This window comes from Neltuma alba, unplaced genomic scaffold, assembly GCF_004799145.2.
Source record: "Neltuma alba isolate B1F8T4 unplaced genomic scaffold, ASM479914v2 tig00010420_pilon, whole genome shotgun sequence".
Lineage (NCBI taxonomy): Eukaryota > Viridiplantae > Streptophyta > Magnoliopsida > Fabales > Fabaceae > Neltuma > Neltuma alba.
Genome location: NW_021635322.1, coordinates 1 through 21,651, shown reverse-complemented (window position 1 = coordinate 21,651; position 21,651 = coordinate 1). Strand labels below are relative to the sequence as shown.

The following is a 21,651-nucleotide window of genomic DNA, read 5'->3' as shown; positions in this document are numbered from 1 at the left end:
AAACAGTACGATTAAATTAAAATGTATAAAACTAAACGATTCCAATAAATACAAATTAAGGCTAGGTATTAAAGAGAAAAACGAACATCAACACAGGTTCATGCATAAGCAATTAATGAGGTGAGCACGGAAAACAGCCATGGAACAAACGGCCGGGAAGAAAAACAATAATAACTTCTATTCAGTACTAGTATGGCATTTAGTTGCACAGCCTATATTATTTATATGCTAACAAAACGGTCAGGCCATTTTGTGCAGGCCAAGAGTCGCCGTGGATGAACTTGGTGATTGTTGATTGATGATCCTTCGAACTTTGGGTTGGTGGTTTGGTTTCACAGGACTCCCCTTTAAGTGCCGTCGCTTTCTCTCCTCACCTTGCTCTCAACAGAAATATGAAGCACATTTCATTTTCGCCTCTCACAGAGATCAACAGTGACAAGCGTCACCGGAACATACGAATTTGAGTGTCGCATAAATTCTGGGTTGTGGATGAAAGTTTTGAGGGCACATCAAGTCTTTCAATGCAATTGTGGTTGCTAATGAGGTTCATTATTTTTGTGCTTACAGATACCATTATTACCTTGTGACATATTTTCTAGTGGTTATGAGTTCTCTCCCAAGATGAGGTTAATGGTTGAGTGTTGTTTTGATATCAGGGTACAGTGCGGGTATTCACTTGCAGAACATACCTTGCGTATCTTATGCATCGAATTTGGCTGCTTTTAGTCGAAGGTTTCTCATATGATCTTCAACATGTCATGGCACGCGCAAACTCCGATGCATTCCCCATCGTATCGAGATGGAACATAGTTCCTGCTTACACCACTAAAATTGAATTTTCTCCGATTTCAATCCTAATGCCTGAATACCCAACTTTTGATTCATGGTCTTCGAGAATGAGTCATGCCATGTAACGTCGCCTCACACGTATTTATTTGTTATGCCTTTTACCTGTTCACATTCTTAACCGTTTGCTTGACCTGAATTATATTGATGTTTTAGATCTCACTGGATTTATGGAAGATGTTTAGCGAATCTGTTTGACCTGTCGTGGAGCACACCAAAAATGGGAATTGAGATTTACTCTTACAAATCGAAGGTTTCGCTTTGATTTTTACCGCCAATGTTCCTGCTCACCAATCTTATCGGCTATTTAGATTGATTTATTTGTTTCACAGTGACTTTGAAGTTCAATGCTGCATCCGAGATGCCCCAGCGTGGCTTGCATACCATGGATGTAATCAGCTACCTCATAAAACCAATATTCCAGTGTTCCTTGAGTTTGTCCGCATAATAGACTTCCAGGGTAATGAGCTTTTATGATTTTAGATTTTACATTAGATGCTGTAGAAAGCATGCACGTGGAATACTGATGGTTTACTTTTTGTTGTTTATACGTGTCATTTGAAAAATAGGAATTAAGTTCATCGGGGGTTACCAGGATGCGACCAGGGTCGTTTTCGAGTCTAATCATCCAGAATTTTGAGCGCTCATTGATGGTTTGCATAATGGATAAACTCGCCACTTACAAAGTCCCTCAGCCCTGTCCAGAAATATACCCTAAAAAATGTATTCCCCTTATATATATAAGGCGTCTGTATTGCTTCCGTCATAGTTATGATTATGGTCATCTGTCTTATCACTTGAGTCAAATGTTTTCCCTGCTGAAGAATATTGTCGCATTTTGTGAATGTTTTATCAAGTTTTGAAGTTAAGTGGGTCATTCGTGCAATACAAAATTTATTGGAGTTTTAATGAATGTAGTTTTTACTTTAAATTACATTGTGAGACAATGCTCTATATTAAGTGTGTGGATCACAGTAAAAAAGCATACAATTTCCAAAACTTTTCTAGGGAATCTACTCACAAATATATTGTCTACTGATTTTTGATAAATTGTGTGTAGTTTTACAAAATTCTTTTTGGGCGATGAATTGATTGATTGCTATAGAATGAGGTCTGACCAAATATTAACTGATGGCAAATACCAATGACAGGCTTGAAAATAATAAATAAAAATAACTTTTTCTCATCAAATTATATGAGATTAAATTATTAAGAATTTCAAAAACTATTGTTATGATTTAAACGTTATCTAAACACCGTAATCTGTGCACGGTTAAACTCATCAATGGAGAATAACAAAAAGATGGGGTATTGTCATGTTAATACTAAAATACTTTAATGTCCATGTTGTATAAAAAAAAAGGTATTGGAATGAAAAAAATTATTTTATGAATTTACAAAATGAAATATTGATTTAGAATTACAATAAATTCTCCAAACATAGGAGTACTTACCCTATCGAAAATTTGAGTTTCATGCCAATTTTAAAGAAAAAGTCATCCCAGAAAACAATCACTCATGCGTTTAACTTGTAAAAAAAATTTGCTTATTGCAATGTATTTGAAAAAAATATATTGTTATCATTTATTGAGAATAAATCGTGCAAGCTCATAAATTAAAGTACATTGGAAATATATTTTGCTTTATTATAACAAGAAAGTTGAACGCATAACTTTAGGAATCACTGTCTGTCAACTTCATTAAGCAACAGTTGTAGTAAAGGTCTATCATAGCTTCTCATTCTTATTTTTATATATTCGCAAATGCCTCCTATCAATTATTTATATGGAGCTTTTCTTATAGTTTTGCTCTAGATATCTGTTTATGTCAGAACCTTAAAATCAAGTAAAACAAGATAAACCTTTACATTTTGTTTGAAAGAGAGCAGCGTTTAAGATTCGATTTTCTATATTACAAAAATGTTGAATTTTGGGTTATCTATAATATGTATTTTTCTATTGTACCTCCAGTTATAATTATAAGAGATCTAATATGGATAGATGAGATATTTAATGAGGTTAAAAACTTTTTTTGGTCATGCATCTACTTCTTAGATAACTATTATTTGTGGGCTTTCTTGTATTCAACTTTCAGTCTTGTATCTCTTAAAATAGAGAATTAATTTGATACGTATATTTCATTCATCCCATTCGTAAAGCTACATATAGTTTAGTTTCAACTCCACCTTATAACTGGCATTAAAAAACTAACGCACTTCGGGGAATGATAAAACATACACAAGAGAAAATTTCCCTGTAAAATCGCCCAGTTAATGGCCAATAAATTTGGAGAAGAACGAAGAGGCATATGACTGACTGTTTTCATTATATCCAAGGACATCATTTTGAAGGGACATATGACTGCATGTCTTCCGAGGACAACAAGTCTTTCAATGAGAATTATTCTTGATCCCCACTAATTAGGCTGCTCCATTATTATTGGCAAGGGGGAGCGTCAAAACTGACCTATATAAATAGATAAATATCCATTCAAGTTGAAGATGAAATATTTGCACGCATGATAGTGAGGTGTCACACTTCAAAGTTGCAAATGGCATTTGGGGATGTCTCCACGTTTTTGAATGTCTCGGATAAGCATACCTAGTGGAGAATATGTGCACGAGTGCTCTCCATGACATGGAATCTCTCTCACTCAGCTAAAGATGCAACCATAGCTTTTAATTGTATTATCTGTGACAAAAAGGTATACAGTCTAATCATTAGGCTATTACAAGAATAAATTGTGAACTTTGGTGTTTTACACTTTTCATGCAAGGTTTGAGTACAATCCAATGATTATAAAAGTTTGCTTTGTTTAATAGGGAACCATGGTTTTGGCAACTACAAGGCGTAAAGATCTCATTAGACGATACAGTAGAATCTTAAAAGAAGGATGTACATATTTGTTTCGAAGATTCTCAGTAGAGAATGGAATTAACATAGACAATAATTCATTCAAAATAATCCTACAAGAATATTCCTATTTTGAATTGATGCCACAAGAGTTAGTTGCCGAGCCGAGGATTACATTTCAGCCTCTCTATAGTTTAGGGTCCGGGGTTATCCGTGAAGAAATTTTACAGCGTAAGAATGAACACCAAATATGGTAATCATAAAGTATATAATATGGTATGGCATGTTTCTTGAGATTCCTAATACTTGCTGTTACAGATGCCTTTGGCCTAGTGAAAGATGTCACACTGTTGGAACAAATAACCTTGGCAAGGGAAACAATAGAGCAGTTTTGCTTTCGAATATTTGATGATTGGTAAGAAAGTTCCATAACTCCCTGACTACATTGAGTATTTTAGATGCAAGCATTTAGTTTATTTTATCCACAGTGGAATCAGCTATCATGTGATGTTACAAGGCTCGTGTGTCTTTTGGGCCTATTCGAAGTTCATAGCACTTGACAAACATGATAAAGACAACTGCATCATTTCTTTGCTGTGGATCAAGATCGACAGGATATTTGGTGAGTTGTGTTACATATTTTCGCTATCATTTGGAGGAGAAATTCCATCTTCTCAGGGACAAAACAAAATTGTGCTTTTCCCCAGGATATTTATGGTTGACCAGCTATGAAGACCTAACAAAAGTTGCCTTTGATTACAAGGACCCGCAGATAGATCTATTCAAGCGAAATATAAGGCGTCTCCAACTGAACACCCAACAGAACAAAAGAAATGCTAGCACTTCCAAAACTTTAGCATGAATGAAACTTCTGAGGCATTTGTTGGTTGCTGTAGTCTAGGTTTTCTTTTTTATCTTTTGTAATTTTTCCCCTTTGTTAAAAACTTGTTTCATGTGTGCATAGAAGATGATTTGGATTAGCAGTACGAATGTTCACTTCCATGTGTATTTGGCCGGCCGAAGGATCACTGTTTGTCAACTTCATTAATTAATAGTTGTAGGAAAGGTCTATCATAGCTTCTCATTCTTATTTTTATATATTCCCAAATGTCCCCTATCAATTATATCTATAGAACAGAGTTCAACTCTGTTGACAGTTGAAGAATGACCTTGTAATGACTTTTATCATGGTTGGCGAATAAAGCATATGGAAATTAAGAACAGGACTTCTTCCCATCTACCGTGCAATAACCTACTAATTCAAATAAAAAACAATACTTGGCGGGTAAAAATAACAAAAAAATTTTAAAAAAAGGATATTTTCCCAATTACATTTTATAACGACTCGCAAAAAGGAGAGTTTACCTATGACAACAAAAAGTAAGAAATTATTGTCTCGCATTCCAGTATAACAGGGAATAGATGATCAGTTTATGGGCTTTCGTTTCAAAATTAGATAGATATATTCGTCTCAGAGATTATTTCCCGGTCAAGATAAATATATCGTATAATAAATAAGGATAAAGTTAAAAAGTTATTAAATTTTATATGAGAGTTAATAAATTGTAATATTTTTATTGATCTGTATAAAATACATTAAAATTGACTTTATTCTTATAAAATATGTTATATAGTAAATAAGAATATATACCCCAAACTGATTGTTTTCCTCTTTTTCTTTATATGTCTCCACTATGGATAAACAAATTAAGGGTGGAAATTTACGTGTAAAAAGCAAGGCCTTTCTTGTTACACACTTCCTTCTTATCATAATAAATAGCTGTTTTCTTTTAGGGATGATGGAGTATTTAAGAGGTGATGTAACCCAACATATTATGCATGTGCCACCAAACCTTTTATATATATATATATATATATATATGTATATATATCTATACCCAAGACGTCTAATTGGCTATTTCTTCCTCATTTAATAACCATTCTGTCACAACTTACATCTACCTATGTGATATATTTACATAATTAAGAAATTAGAAAACACAAAGTAATAATTAGTATCATATGTTGTTGCCTACGGTGTTGCCTATACATGTATGTGCTGTCAAAACTCAAGAGTCACGCTTATTCATACCAAGACATTTGGCATTCCTAGACTCATTGGTGAGTATGTTGCTCTGATTACTACTTTGTGAGGCTTTCAGTCTTCTCGCTTGAAAATCCAACTTTCAACTTAAGCATTAATTAATCTCTTAAACTTACATTTTTTATTCTAAATGAAGAGACGACTATTGAGATTTACATAAAGATGACGTATAAATATTACAATTTAATAATTACGTCTTAATTTAGAATTTAAAGGTGCCCTTCAAGGTCTCTTGGCTAGAAAGTGATTCTTCAATTGTTCAACATCTCTAACTAATAAATGAAGTTTATTAAAGGAATTGAGAATATAACAAAATCTGTTAAAAAAACGAATCTAATCCCCAAAAAAAATAAGGCCACAACAAATTATAATATTTATTATTTTTTATTAGTATATGTAGACAATCTCTTTATACTATAAATCTCAACAATTTCTTCATTTAAAATTCAAATTCAGATTTAAGATCGTTATCTAAAGTCTAAACTCATCTTCTTAAACATATTACGCTTAAAATAACTCCAATACTCCAAGTGTCACATGGTTTGTTTAGATGTCAACAATTGAACAAAATTATATGCGGCATCTATCAAACGCAAGCCGTTTTAGCATTAGTGATCCAGCAAGGCAAATCTTTCAATAGTTTAAGAAGAAATTCCAAACCTAAGGCTATAGCCAGCGCAGCCCCTTGAACTTCTGAGATTGCACTGCTGTCAACCAATCCAATTGCGCCTAATATAATTAACTTTGCTAGATACATGAATCTCTTAAAAACAAACCCACCTCATTTTTTACATCTCGAAAAATCCAACTTCAACTTTTTTTAAATGTCTTCAAAAAAGAGAAGGCTTGAGTGAACTATATTATTTGGACATTTTTCCTTTTAGCTTCCCAACAACATGAAGGACTAACATATGATATGCATGCCGAGTCATAAAATTAACAACAAAAAGTATCCAGACGCGTATCTTTTCATTTTTCAGAGAAAGGTTCTTTTCACTAAGTAGCCTGCATGCTTCGTTAACAAGTGCAAACTATTAATGTCATTAATGATATTGGATAAAATCAAACCATTGACAATGATTTTTGCTCACTCCATCTATATATATATATATATATATATCACATCAAAATGCTCCGACCGAATGCATTGCTTCAGTTTAACAGATACAAGTTGTGATAACCAAGAGACAAGAAGATGAAAACTACAGGTTGTGCTTTAATCAAAGATATCAATGATAGCAATGATACATTGCCAATTGAGGCTTGGGTACTAAGAAAATGGTTTGTCCTTGAGAAGGCTCCTCCACAGGCAATATGGAAGGTCGGGATGATTCTTGTCAATGGGCAGGTGAGGTGATGGAATGAAGTTTCAAATTTTTTTCCTATCATTATCGAAGCACTAAATTAAATATTTCTTTTGCAAGGTTCAAGAATTAAGGGGTATGTCACCCAGAGAAATCTAATCCAGCGTTATGAAACGTTTCCAGTGGAAGGAGTTGTCTATCACTTTGAAAATTTTAAGGTGCTTGAAAATACTAATTACTACAAAGTAACTGCGCACCCGTACAAATTGAGCTTCCACAATAGCACATACTGCAAGGAATGTGATGCTCAGATCCCATCGAATGCATTTAACTTTGTACCTTTAAGGGATATTGCTAACTACAAGGCTTCAAATCCAGAATTAATAGGTTGAATTGGCAGTCATGTGACTTATGTTTTAATGACTATAATATATCAGGTGCTAACATTATAATTTCACCGTTTCAGATGTTATAGGATTTCTGAATTCATTCGGGAATCTTTATGATCAAAGACGTGAATATGATGTGGTCAAGAGGTTGAACTTCACAATTTCGGACAAGGAGTAAGCTACTATTATTACCTCATGATAGTATGACTTGAGGGTCTTGTTTTCATGTTAATGAATACTATGTATCACTTATTCAGGAAAAATGATGTCTGTGTAGTACTCTTTGGCAATTGTGCAAGTGTGACATTCAATAGTAGAACGCACGATTTGAAATCTCCCATAGTTGTTCTAGTCTGCTTTGCAAAAATTAATTTTACCACAGGTCTCTAGGGTTGTCAAACAACTAATTTTCTTGCTATCTAATCTAATTGCTAATTTGCTATTTCATCAGTTATCATTAACTTTTTCCTTTTTCAGGATATGGCCACATAAGCAATGTCTTTGACGCCATTAAAGTGATTTTTAACCCGGACATTCCTGAGGCCAAGATTCTTATCAACAGGCATATTAATTGCTGTTCTAAAATGATATTAACTACTGCTTGCTAAACAAACCTGTACTAATCATGGGTTTGCTTTTCAGTGATTAATTCTAGTCTCAATAGTGACCCAACCAAAATTGGGATGTTCCTTCTAATTACAAGTACTGACACTATACAGTTCCCAACTGATTCATTGTTGAGATTTTGACTTCACCTGCCTATATCTGAAATTTCAATGATGACACATATAAGGAATAAGTATACCAAAAAGTGGTGTGCTTTTACTGTTTTTCTAAACAAGATTTCTTCATTCTTGATTGCCAGGAAATGGATATCGTCACAAAGGTCACCATACAAAAGGTGGAACAGCATATGGTTGGAAATACGACGGATGCAAGTGTGATGCTAAGCCCCAACAAGATAAGGAAAAGCTTTTTTGCAAAAAGCGTTGTCAAGCCATAAATGAGACACACCCCAAGTACAGATCATAAGTTTCTTTTCCCTCATTGAATTTTAAATAACCCAAAATTAACTCTCATCCTGTTTACTTTCTCCAGATTCAAGGTTCATTATAAGGTGTATGATTCCAACAGAAAGTGTTCAGTTATTTTTTTCAATCGCCTTGCTAAAGAACTTCTTGGAACCACCACTGAAATTCAGGCCAAGAAATTGGAGGTAAATAGACTAACATTATTTACCATCTCAAACCTCATCCAGCCATTAAGCTAGCTTGTAAAATATGCATCTTACAGAAGGAGACCACATTTTCATTTCCAAAGGACTTGGAGAATTGTGTTGGGAAAGAGTTAGTGGTAAGACTGAAGGTAAAGGAATCAAATATAAAATATCATACTAACAGTATGACGGTGGTCCAATTCAGCTATGAGGACTACATATTGGCACGATTCACCTACACACCATCCCATATAAGTTTATCTGTGCATTTTTTAATTCTATTTTCCATTCGCAATGGGTGCCCCTGATACATCAACTGGATTCATAACAGGGCTCAAGTGATGAACCAAAGAAGGTCAAATATTCAAAAGAAACATCTACTGAGGAGAACAGATTGAACAAAGACAGTGCTCGGGCTTCTGCACCAAGAAACCTGACAATAGATATGGATCAAGATCGAATAGAAGAAGTGGAAGCACCTAATCTTTCTGCACCAACAGTAGCATCTAGACGGGGATGCAAGAAATTAAAGAAGGAAGAATAAACAAGAATTTATGATCTAGAATAGCGTATTATGAGAATTACTACATATTACGTCTTTGTAATTTAGAGATTTTGGGATTTATATGTCTTGGGTAGGGTGGTCACTCGAACATGATGATTTAGCAATAATCATATTAGTATCAATATGCTTTACGTTTCATCTTCTCATGTCTAAAGTTAAATCTTGCCTTCTTAAACTCGCTGCAGGAATAACAACGAATATAATATCCGAGAGGAAACTATTCATAAAGTTGCAATAAAAATGAACAGGCATACATTTTGGTTTTGGTCATGCATTTAATGAGTCCTTTTCAGTGTTATTCCCTATGAATTATCTTTAATTGTTGATTCAGTTTCTGCACTCTTTACTATCAATAATTTTTAGCTTTAATTATTTCATAATCTAAATTAACTCATTAAAAGGAAATTACTCCCCCAAGAGATAATTTTGTATTGCCGTCTTCAATGGAACAACAGTTGCCTTCTTTCCCAGATCATTCATCGTAGTTTTGTGAAAGACATATAATTATGCTAACGTACTCAAGATAGAAGCGAAAGATATATAATTATGCTCGCATAGTGGAGATGGAACAAATGCACCTTGTAAGATTTAATTCAAAATATTTATAATTCATTTTCATTACAATGGAATTGTGGTTCTGAAGAAGCTTTTCGTAGGCAAATTAGTCATGTCCTATTTGGAATAGGTCTACAGGCTTTTCATGTTGTGTAGTTCAATAGTACTTTTTCTTCAACTAATAACATCGTGGGGTTAGTTTAAAAAAACCTGTTTTGTTTATTCCGTATTAAAATGTGTTAGGAATATAAAACCAATCATCCAAGACTTCGCTGTGTTACTCATTGGTTTCCCACTTTTAAGGATTTATGATCTGCACACATTCTTCAGAATTTTAAAGCCACTTTCTAAGTATCTCTTAAATAAATCCAACTTTTGAGCATTTAATTATGGAATAGGTAGGGAAAATGCTAAAGGCTTCTGAAGGATAGCAAAATAAATACTTTACGAGAAATAAATTGTTTTATAATAATAACTAATTGATTTATTAGTGGAAGAGATAATGACTACATTGAAGGAAAATAAATTATGTTGGGAATTTTTTTTCTCTTTTGCCCGAAGCCACTTTGTAAGCATCTCTTAAATCCAACTTCTAAGCAAAAATAAATACTTTAGGAGAAATAAATTATTTTATAATAATAAGAAATTGATTTATTAGTGGAAGAGATAACGACTACATTGAAGGAAAATAAATTATGTTTCACCTTTTTTTTTTTTGCCAATGATTATGCTCCCTCCATCCCATTAGATCAAACTGTCAGTTAAATTAGTTAAGGACAATAAATGTGTACAAATTAAAATGCCCTTATTTATAAAGGGAGGGAGTATAAGAAAGAGAATAGGAAAATTATTATAATAAAGAGAATTATCAAGAAGAGAGAATATGTGATGAAAATATGATAGTTTCAGAAATGAGATAATAAATATATTAAGTGTTCAAATAGGTAATTAATGAGGTCCAATTAGGGAATTCACTACAAAAATTTAAGACGACGTATAGGTGTTACTTATATTTAGGGACAAGAGAGAGATGATGGTTGTTGCTTATAAAATGGGATAGAGGGAGTATTTTGCATCACAAATAGGTTATTAAATTGTGCTCTTCATATTGAAGGACTCTTTGTTATTATTACTCTAGAAAGTAATGAATGGACTCTTATTTTCAAAGCAATGAAAAGCATGCAAATCAATATATACAATTACATGGTTCAATCAATTATTACACATTTCATCTCTTCATTACTCCTTCCAACACAGATTATGAGATAACCTCCATCTATAACCAGACAAGAGTGAATGTTATCCCATAAAAAAGATTAAGCCTCTCCAACAACGGTTATCTTATATTTTCAACCAGAGCAAGTAATGAATACACAGCATTGGTGTATAACTTATATGTGTGAGTAAAGTTACTATACTTAAAATTACTCTTAACACTCCATAGGCCACTTATTTTTTAAGCGATCGGGAATGGGAATATGAGAACTTACCAGGGCAAACATGTTTTGTATTGTTCAAAGTAGGGGTTTCACATGTTAAATTAAAATGCTAAAATTTTAGGAAATTATATATATGCAACATAAGGGGAGGGAGTATAAGAGAGAGAATAAGAAAATTATTATAATAAATAAAATTATGAAAAAAGAGAATATGTGATGGAGATATGATAGTTAATTAATGAGGGCAAAATAAAGAACTCCCCAAAACAATTTTAGACAACTTGTAAATGTTGTTTATACTTAGGGACAAGAGAGAGATTATGGTTGTTGCTTATAAAATGGGATAGAGGGAGTATTTTGCATCACAAACAGGTTATTAAATTGTGCTCTTCATATTGAAGGACTCTTTGTTATTATTACTCTAAAAAGTAATAAATGGACTCCTTATTTTTCAAGGTAGTGAAAAGCGTGCAGATTTCATCTCTTAAACCAAAGGAAGTAATGATTTAGGGATTGGGAATATGAGAACTTACCAGAGTAAAACTGTTTTGTATTGTTCGAATTAGAGCGCTTAACATGTTAAATTAAAACACTAAAATTTTAGGAAATTATATATACGCAACATACATCTAACACAAGCCCCTCTATTAAGGGTAATCTAACGTGGCAATCCTTTTAATAAGTTAACAGTAAATTCCAGACTAAAGACTATAGCCAATGCACCCTTTTCAACTTCTCAGATTGCACTATTTTCAACAAACACAATTACTCCATAGTTATCCTTACTAGATGCTAGATAAGATAGTTGATAGTTGATCATTCATGTTTGCATCCCTTGAAATTCTCAAGGGCCTATTTACAACCCTATAAATGCTTGAGTCCCCACAAAAAATTGGCATCAACCATCCAATCAAGACATGCACATGGTAGCTACCCACAAAACCTAATAACCTAATGAATACATTTACAGATTTGGTGATGTATGCTCAATCCACATGACCAACATCCTGGGCTGACTTGCCAAATGACGTTCTTGAGGAAATACTCATGAGGGTCGGGAGAGGAAGTTTTCGTAGTTTATGCAATGCAAGAGCTACATGTAGGTTGTTTAAACAATTGAGTGAGGAAGGGACGGTACTGAGATATGCTCAAGTTGCTGAGGTGACACCCTTCGTCAAAGAGAAGAATGATCAACTGAAGAAACTTATACAGCTTTGCTTTGCTCGTGGTAATGAACAAGCACATTTTAGGTATGGGATGAAATATTTCTTTTGTGCAGGTAGGGACTTTGTTTATGGATATGCTCTCATGAACAAGGTTGCTTATGCTGGTTACGATCCTGCAATCTATGTTTGGTCAATAATGATTATAGGTCTTGGCATCCATGGGGAACTTGAGTTTCGTGATCGTGCCTTTTCATATTGGAAGCATATTTGTGCTGAAGAGAAGATTTTCTCTATCAAAGACACTCTTAAAAATTGGTTTCCGCTTATTCACCCAAGACTTAAGATTAGGGGGTGCTTCGGTTAGTGCGCTATAGGGTATGCCAAATCCACAATAGACCTTCAGAGCGGAAACTGTACGCGCTAAGAGTATTTATAGAGGAGGTAGAGGTTGAACAAGCTGAGGATGAAATATCCAAATGGTGTAGAATGGATTTTGAGCTGCGTTGGTTTGTTGAAAAGATTAGAAGGCTTTATATCATCAACTAAATGACCCACCCTTTAAAGGGATTCTCTGGCATAGTTTTTTTTCACCCCCCATCTTGGAGGCTATAGACTTTATGACAAGTTTTATAAGCCTTTTGTATGGGTCAAACTTAGACTCGACGGTGGCAGTGATAAATTAAATCCATTTTATAGCAGGGTCTATTCTCAGTACTTCTATTTCTTACATATGTATAAGATTAAGGCAAAAATGCACATAATGCCCCTCAACTCTAACTGAGTTGCATAAGACCCCCTCAACTTTAAAAGTTTAAATTCCACACCCTCAACTTTCATAACTTGACCATGAGCCCCTTACCGTTAAAATGGTCGTTAAATCTAATAGAATGAGTGCCATGCCAGTTTATTAGAAATTATGTGGCAAATGACATGTAATTTTGATTATCTTATTTATTTATTTTAGGTCAAAACTCAGAATTATAACAAAGGGCATTTTGGTAATTTAACCTATAATAATCCCTAGCTTGAGGTTCCCTCATTGTCTTGTTTTCTCAGTGTCTTATACTTCTGCAACTCGCAAGTCCTCTCTCTTCCCAACATTTGATTCATTATCTAATCATCTTCATCATTTCAAAAATTATCTTCATCACCTTCTTTCTTCTGGAACTTCTTTTTATAATTTTGAACTTGCTTGTTTAATGATTGTGTTATCATCTCTTTTGGTCTTCCAAGTCCACCTCCCTGTCAGCATCGCTTCCTTCAATTTTCTGATCTTTTTACTCATTTCAAAAATCATCGTTATGCTTCCTATCTCCATCATATTACTCATTTAAATTTAGAACCTTTATTTTAACAAGTGATATCCAAGGACGCATTAAACATCAGCCGCCTTGTGTGAAAGTGATGCATAGGAGTTACCCGTACGTACTTTTTCTGTGGAGGAAGATGATAGAGAAAAATGTGGGGAGCTTTAGTATCCAGCTTAAACGGTATCGTTCCAGCATAGCTCCCTCATTATCTATGTAATCCCGGGATTTTTGCACAAATCCATAATCTTCACAGCAATTGCGCAAATATGAATATTTTCCTATCAATCCCCTACAAAATAATGTTTGCCGGAAAACCCAACCTCATATTCTCTACGGCGCTTTTGTAAAGAACAATCTTCAAGGCGAATTCATTGAACGGAAGTGTTGGTAAGCACTTCCTTATATTTAGGTATTATTTGGGATGCGTTTTGGAGGTTCTTTGTGCTATAGTCAAGCTTTGTAATTTTTTCCTTCATCAAACTGGCATGGCACTCACTCCGTTAGATTTAACAGCCATTTTAACGGTAAGGGGCTCATGGTCAAGATATGAAAGTTGAGGGTGTGGAATTTAAACCTTTAAAGTTGAGGGGGTCTTATGCAACTTACCTAGAGTTGAGGGGGGTTATGTGCATTTTGGCCTAAGATTAAAACTATTACTCCGGTATTAGTCGCTTGCGTTACGCAATATGAGTATGAAATTAATTATACTAACTACAACCGTCCCACCTCTGATATATGCATAAGCATACAAAATAAATCACAAACAACCAACATAAGAATTATAAAATAGAGATAATCTCTTTTTTCATTGTGTGTGCAACTAGCAATCACATATTTTTACCTATTAATTAAATAGTAAATAATTAATTTTACTTAATTACCTAATAGAGGGACTAATAAATACTTAGGTTGGCATTTCCGAAACGTTGAACATTAAATAATAAATGCTCCTCGTGATTTTCAGAACTTCACCCCAGATATTAATACTAACTAACGGCATTGTTCAAGCCCTTAAACTATTGCTGCATGAGTATCCAATGAAAATAGGATAATCTCTAATTTAATCCCCAACTGTCCTTCATCTTTGCCAAGTGAGCAATTAACAGTGACACATTTTTAATGATGAGTAAGTAATAAATAGAAGAGCGGCTAGATGCTTGCTCTAGTAAGATATATAACGATACAAGTGATTTCTTAGTCAGTTAATTGTCAGTAATTGTTCATATGGCAACAACTCTAAATTTTCCTGCCAGAAATAATTCACTTGCAATCAGCTGTTAATTCAACAAGCCCTTTTAATCTATCTATTTCTTCATCTAAAATTCATATTCAAATTTAACAACGTCATCTAAAGTCTAAACTCATCTTTCTACATTTACATTGAATTTATACTTTACATGGAAAGATCAACAATCTCTTTATTTTACTTCAAAATAAAGAAAAAATTCAATGTAGGCAATCTAAAAATTCTCAATAATCTTAATCATTTTACCTTTGCATTTGTTTTACATTAAAAATTTAAATAAAGAGATCGTTAATATGTAAATGAAGAGATTTTATAGAAACCAATTAGAGTTACGTCTAATAGAAGAGGCTTAGTCTCCACTATATAACAAAAATATTTTAATCAGTTAAATTCATATCTATTAAAATTGTAATAGTCAGCGTTTTTGAAAAACAAAACAAAAGACATGATTTTGACCAAAATTAAGAAATTAAATTACTTGAATACATAAAAGAGACAAACATAATAATTTATTGTCTTGAGTCTTGGAAGGGACAATGAAACCGCCTATATGAATGACAAAATCCAAAGAGTCTTGTGAGACAACGTGCTAATAATAACTTGAACAAATCAGGTCGCAAATGCACGCACCTACTTTGTTCTATGTATCACATTCAGTGGTAATATGAACTTTGAAGTCTTATAAATATTACAGACTCTTGTTACAGAACGAGGATAAAGGAATAGAAAACAATACCTGATGGTTGCTGGACAAGTTTCAAGTTTTTTTAATATAACAGATAAACATACCCATTGGACAATATGTGCTAGAGTGTTGTGTACCTCATGGAAAGTTCCCCTTGCCACCACCAACCATCGCATAATATACAGGTGCATTCTATCGGACAAAAAGGTATCTTTACTTTACAATTTCACCTTCAAAACTCCTTATTTGGTATAGATTTCCCTGACCTGTGCTCAAGTACAACATAAATATCACTACATCGAAAATAAACTCTCATGTCTTTGAATGGTAATATGGTCCTTGCTGAGGTTCGACGTTGCGAACTTGTCAGGCGGTTCAGCAGAATACTAAAAGAAGACAGCACTTATGTGTTTCAAAGATTTTCAGTGGAAAGAGGCTCAAACATAGTTAACAACACTTTCACCATTGTGTTGGAGGAATATTCATCCTTCGAGCTTTCACGAGAAGTGATTAGGGCTCCAAGAATTCTATTCAGTCCTCTTTTCACAGTCGTCAACACCAGGCCAACCGAGCTGCAACTTATAAGTAAGTCATTTCATGGTAGTATTAATGGATTTGCACTATATTCACTTAGAAATGTTTATCTGTGAATGATAAATTTCCTCTGCAGATGTTTTTGGAGTGTTAAGGGATGTGCACCCGCTGGAATACATTAATCATCAAGGTGAATTGCTTAAGGAATTTAACTTTTGCATAATGGATGATTGGTAGGTAAATCGTGCCCAGCCCTTCAAAAAAATTAGCTTCTACTGTTTTAAACTTACACCAACATGCTTGGAAATTAGTGGTAACCTCTTCCTCTGTACATTGTGTGGGCCATGTACCTTTTAGGGTTATGCTAAATACACTACACACCAACAGGTTACAGATTAGGTCATTGTTCTTCAATGGGTGAAAGCTGAGAAACTTTTCAGTAATCAGTTTCAGATGGAATTTGATGTAAGTGTTCTTTACTTTATTTAATCTCATACCGTACATAACAATGGTTATTTTGGACATAGGCCTTACATGATTCAAGAGTCATGAGGATTTTATGGGGATACACTTTGATTATGAGGACTCCAGCATTGCTTTGCTACAAAGCAACTTACGACACCAGTCTTATTAGAAAATCACGTCTCTATGTATTTGTTCTATAAATCCCTCACCAGGATTTTAGCTTATAATGTTTAGAAGATAAGTTATGTCATGGGTGCATGCTAAATACTATTTACCATATTGTATTGGCTCATTTTTAACTTTACAAATTTTAGTCGATCTTTTGGTGAAAGTCGGCGTCATAATTTCATCACAAGACAAAATAAATTGTAATTTACATTTTAATATGTATCGAAATATCAATTCTAAAGGAGAATGAGTTCTTTATGTTTTATTTTTAAACTTTTTTAATTTTTAATAGACAAGAGTAAATACATTGTATAATGGAACGTGGGTCGCGTGCGTTGCACGAGACGACTCTTAAGTGGATAACAACAATGAGATTTACAGGAGATGCAAATGCTTGAATGTAAAATTTTAATTTTTACTTCGGAAATTTATGGTTCCATTTTAACTAAAGAAAGTTTCATTCACTAACAGTGGCGGAACAAACTAATCTTCACAATATGATGAACTAAGGTTCGAATCCCTACTGGAAGAGATGACCACATTTAATGTCTGATAGTGTCTTAAATAGGATTACTTCTAATAATATGATTGTTGGAAATTGTGCCCTAGGGGCCAATCATTTTGCTATGAACATTGTTGATTTATGAATTCATTATGTTATCATATTATTTGCATGTTTACTGTGATGACTATCCTTGGATAACTCATGGTTTATCCTAAATATCCCTGGTCGGTCATCTATGTGGGAGCAGAGATGAAATAAGACCAGTATGACTTTAAATATATATAGAGATATAAATTAAAGTCATAGGCACATGTAAGAGTACAAGGTGTTGGACCGACCCGCTATGAGAGAGCTGCATGGGTTAAGTCATAAGCTTCTCTCATATACAAACCATGTCACTGTGCCCTTTGACCTAAGATCATCATGGATTCCTACATGAGAAAAGCTCAGCTTTGACCTAGTCAAAAGTTACTTTTGACCGAGTAATCATAAAGACTATGTTCAGGCTTAGTGGTTTTTCATGCGGAGGAATGTGAATGGTCAAGATGGAATTTGTCCCTCACATTTAGAGAGATATTACTGGGCCCCTCGATGAGTGAGTCTGAGAAATGTATGGCCATACTATAATGGAAAGGTAGTTCCATTTCTTTATTCAGACTACTCAGGGATCGAGAAAGTAACGGTCATGAATAGGAGGATGACGTTCTCCATGCCTCATCCATGACCAAAATGTCGTGTGACAAAAGGGACGTGATATGGTTGTATGAAAGGTTGCATCATTCAATGATCCTCATATGTTTTGGGTAGTCGTGATGTCTTGCTACAGACCGCTTACAACTTGTGAGTCATTATAGTTAATGGCCCACTACCAACTTCATATGGGCCTACAGGTCGCACACAAAATAGCCCAACACGAGTTATGATGTCCAGATTCATTGAATCTAAGATATGTCCAGATTCAATGAATAATATAGGGTGGACGTGTGTGTGTGTATATATATATTCGTATATATATTATATAAATATAAGAGATATTAATTGTTAGATTTTATTTATAAGGATAAATTAGATCTATGTAAATTAATTTCCGTCATATCTTTATTTTTGAATTAAATAAATAGGTGAATTAAATCTGTGAGACGGATTTAATATAAACCATATTTATTTAATTGTTCTCTTATCTGATTATGCAATATTTGATATTGTATTAATTTCGGAATTAATTTAGGATTAATTTCGAAATTAAATATCATTCATAATACCTATAGCATCCTATATATTTGATATTAGGGAGCTAGGGTTTGAGTGAGTGAGAGTGAAAGCTCTTGCAGATAAGAGACAGCCAAAAAAAGAGAGAAGGAGGACAGATTTTTGAAAACCCTAGACGGACAAAGACACTAGCACGTCGTTCGAGATTGAGGGCTATTCGTGTGGATACCGGTAGAGGAAGCCGACCGGAGTTGTCGACTTCGAGCGACAAAGGAGGCGAGCAAGGCATCCTAAACGGCGGAATCACCGAGCCACCAAGAAATCGAACACCGAAGGTAATGCTTCTTACTACTTGACTTAAACACGATCGGTAGATCCGGGCAAGGGATTGAAAGTTTTAAAATTTAGTTTCCGCTACGCGTTTTTCAATTCCCTTCAATGATACCTATGTGCAATATATAAAAGATAAATAAAGTTTCATTTTTCCTCTATCCAAAAACTTCATTTGTTAGTATGCACTCCTCTAGTCTTATTTATAAGGCAGAGAGATAAAACATTTTTAGGTCCTATTTATAGGGTATTGAAAGAAATTTTTGGTATAGATGTATAAATTTTATCCTTCAGTTGTAATTTTATTAACTTTGTTTACATAAGGTATAATGTATTAATTCACTAATAAGATTTATTAGCTCTGTTTAATCAGGAGTAAATGAATGCATTTCGTGATTAAACAATTTAATATTTAAAAATTAGAAGTTTTAATAATTGAAAAGCTTGAGTAATCACATTCTTTGTTCTTTATTTATGAAGAAAATTAATAGTTATTAGTACATTAACAGTGATCACAAATCAATAGAAAAAGAAATCAGGAATAATGTTAGCAAATTTAACCTACCAGAGTATCTCATGTGGAAGGCATTTCCATGCTCTCAAATTCCATCATACCAAAAATTCTTTGACTTATTCCAAGTAATTTAAAAAAATTTCATTTGTCAAGATTTTTTTTAAAGAGAGTTCTCCAAATTATTCCCTTTTTCCAATGTGATTTTTAAAGTTCAAAATTTAATGTTAATTAATAAAAACCAAAACATACGAGGTGTAACTTTGAAAAACCGAAACATTTATTTTTTTTAGTGTAACTTTAGTGTTAATTAATAAATATTCATTAGTATGAATATGATATACATATGTTATAAAAAATTTGAAATGAGAAAAAATGGGGCAATTATGTTGAGATTATAAAGAGATGCATAGCCTCAAATATCAATTATTTCTTAAGAAAAAAATTATACTTTCAATATGCTGGAATATAATTTAGAAAATCGATTTTAGCCCTGTTATCTCATAGCTTTATGCATATTTTTTTCCCAATGCCCGTGTCCTGCTAAAAAGAAGGATGAACTTCTATTTTCTTGGCTTTGACATCTAAAATAGTTTTACATTTCCACTTAAATTTTGTTTGTAATTCTTTATTTATTAAAAATATTGTCAATTTTTGTTATATCGTTTATTCCACAAAGTGATTTAAAGCCTTTTCATTTTTATCATTCTGGAAAGTAATTCAAGGTCTCCTCATTTAATGAAACATTGTGGGGTTAAGGGCATAGCAGCACTTGACGAGGCAACCAAGGGAGGCTTATAATGAAAATTTTTGTAATCAATACGGTTGCTTTCTTTGATTTTCAGGTACCGATTCGTTGTTGATACGGATTACTTGATCCAAAGGGACGGGATATAATTTTCTCATGTCAAGGGCCTTCTGGGATTTTCTAGACAATAAAAGGGTTAAAAAAAATATCACCTAATTAACTCAACTTTTTAAATTTGAGTTTCATAAGTAATAGATTGATCACGGGCTGCGGTAAATTAAATGCAGAAGAGTGAAAAGCTGTTGGTCCATTGAGGATTGAGAAATACAAGCAATGTTTCAAGTTATCTATGCTGACTACAGTGACCTTTCAGCATTTCACTTCACGGAAATCCATTCGTACCATAGTATTCAAATTCAATTCAAATTCAAATACAACACAAATGTGGATGATAAGGAAAATATGGTATAAATGGTCCCCGTACTTTCACTTGAAGTGATAATCTCATTTCTTTGTTCCCTACACTGACTGTTGTTGCCATCGTTTCCTCGCTTTATTTCAGCCATTGGATTCACGCACCAGCTCCTTCATTCTATTGGCTAGGAGTTAAGGAGAAGCATGGCTCCTTCGTATGTATCTAATTCTTTAATGTTATTTTAGTCCTAAATCTTTTGCATCTTCTTCTTCAAAGATACTAAGAGCATACTTGAAGGATTCCAGCATTTTCATTTTTTTCCCCTTTTTTCTTTGCGCAGGATTTGAAAAGCTAACATTTTCCCCTGCATAATAAACATCTGTCTACTTTTCTTGGTTTTTGAGAAACAATGGACTCAAATAATCATCATCGTCAAAACACAATTTCTCTGACACCATCAAAAAGAGACTCGACAGGGAGAATGAGGCGTGTGAATGATAATCCGCTTTCTTGCCCCAATAACATCAACACTGCAGATGATCAGACCCAATCTGTCTTGCAAGATTTTCTCTTGAAGACGGTGAAATTTCAACGACCCGAGGTAAGACCACAGCCTTGATTACGGTTCTCTAGATAGTTGCACTCCTTTAACCACACTAAATTAACCATTCTTCATCTAACCATTTAGACTATGACAAGGAAAGATACCTTCCCTCAGAAGACAACATCCCACAAGAGGAAATGATACAACAACCATATGTGACAAATTTGCTTTATCTTGATGAAGGAGATCCAATATACGAATGCCAATATTGTAAGGCATTAATGTGGTACAATGAGAGAGTCAAAAGGTCTTCTACGCATGTAATGCCAACGTTTTCTATTTTCTGTTCACAAGGGAAAATTATTGTTCCATACCTTCAAACATCACTAAGGTATTCAGGAAATTATTTTTTGACAAGGAAAACCCAGCATCCAAAAATTTCCTAGCACATATAAGAACATATAACAACATGTTTTGTTTTACATCAATGGGTGGAGAGATAAATCACTCTGTCAATTTGCATGGCAAGGGGCCTTACACATTTA

At 33.8% G+C, this 21,651-nt stretch overlaps 1 protein-coding gene across 1 annotated transcript; it reads left to right on the top strand.

Moving 5' to 3' along the window:
- The first annotated feature begins 6,997 nt into the window (after positions 1 to 6,997).
- LOC114756511 (replication protein A 70 kDa DNA-binding subunit D-like) lies at positions 6,998 to 9,255 on the top strand. The gene is made up of 10 exons (XM_028945455.1): positions 6,998 to 7,150; positions 7,256 to 7,493; positions 7,573 to 7,669; positions 7,753 to 7,877; positions 7,973 to 8,057; positions 8,151 to 8,197; positions 8,361 to 8,514; positions 8,594 to 8,711; positions 8,789 to 8,860; positions 9,043 to 9,255. Exons 1-10 carry the CDS (start codon positions 6,998 to 7,000, stop codon positions 9,253 to 9,255), a joined length of 1,302 nt encoding a protein of 433 aa, XP_028801288.1.
- The last annotated feature ends 12,396 nt before the right edge of the window (positions 9,256 to 21,651 follow it).

Coding starts and splice junctions, on each gene's coding strand:
- LOC114756511 (XM_028945455.1), top strand. CDS start 6,998: ATGAAAACTACAGGTTGTGCTTTAATCAAAGATATCAATGATAGCAAT. Junction 7,494..7,572: donor TTCAAATCCAGAATTAATAG/GTTGAATTGGCA, acceptor TCACCGTTTCAG/ATGTTATAGGATTTCTGAAT. Junction 8,861..9,042: donor AGTTAGTGGTAAGACTGAAG/GTAAAGGAATCA, acceptor GATTCATAACAG/GGCTCAAGTGATGAACCAAA.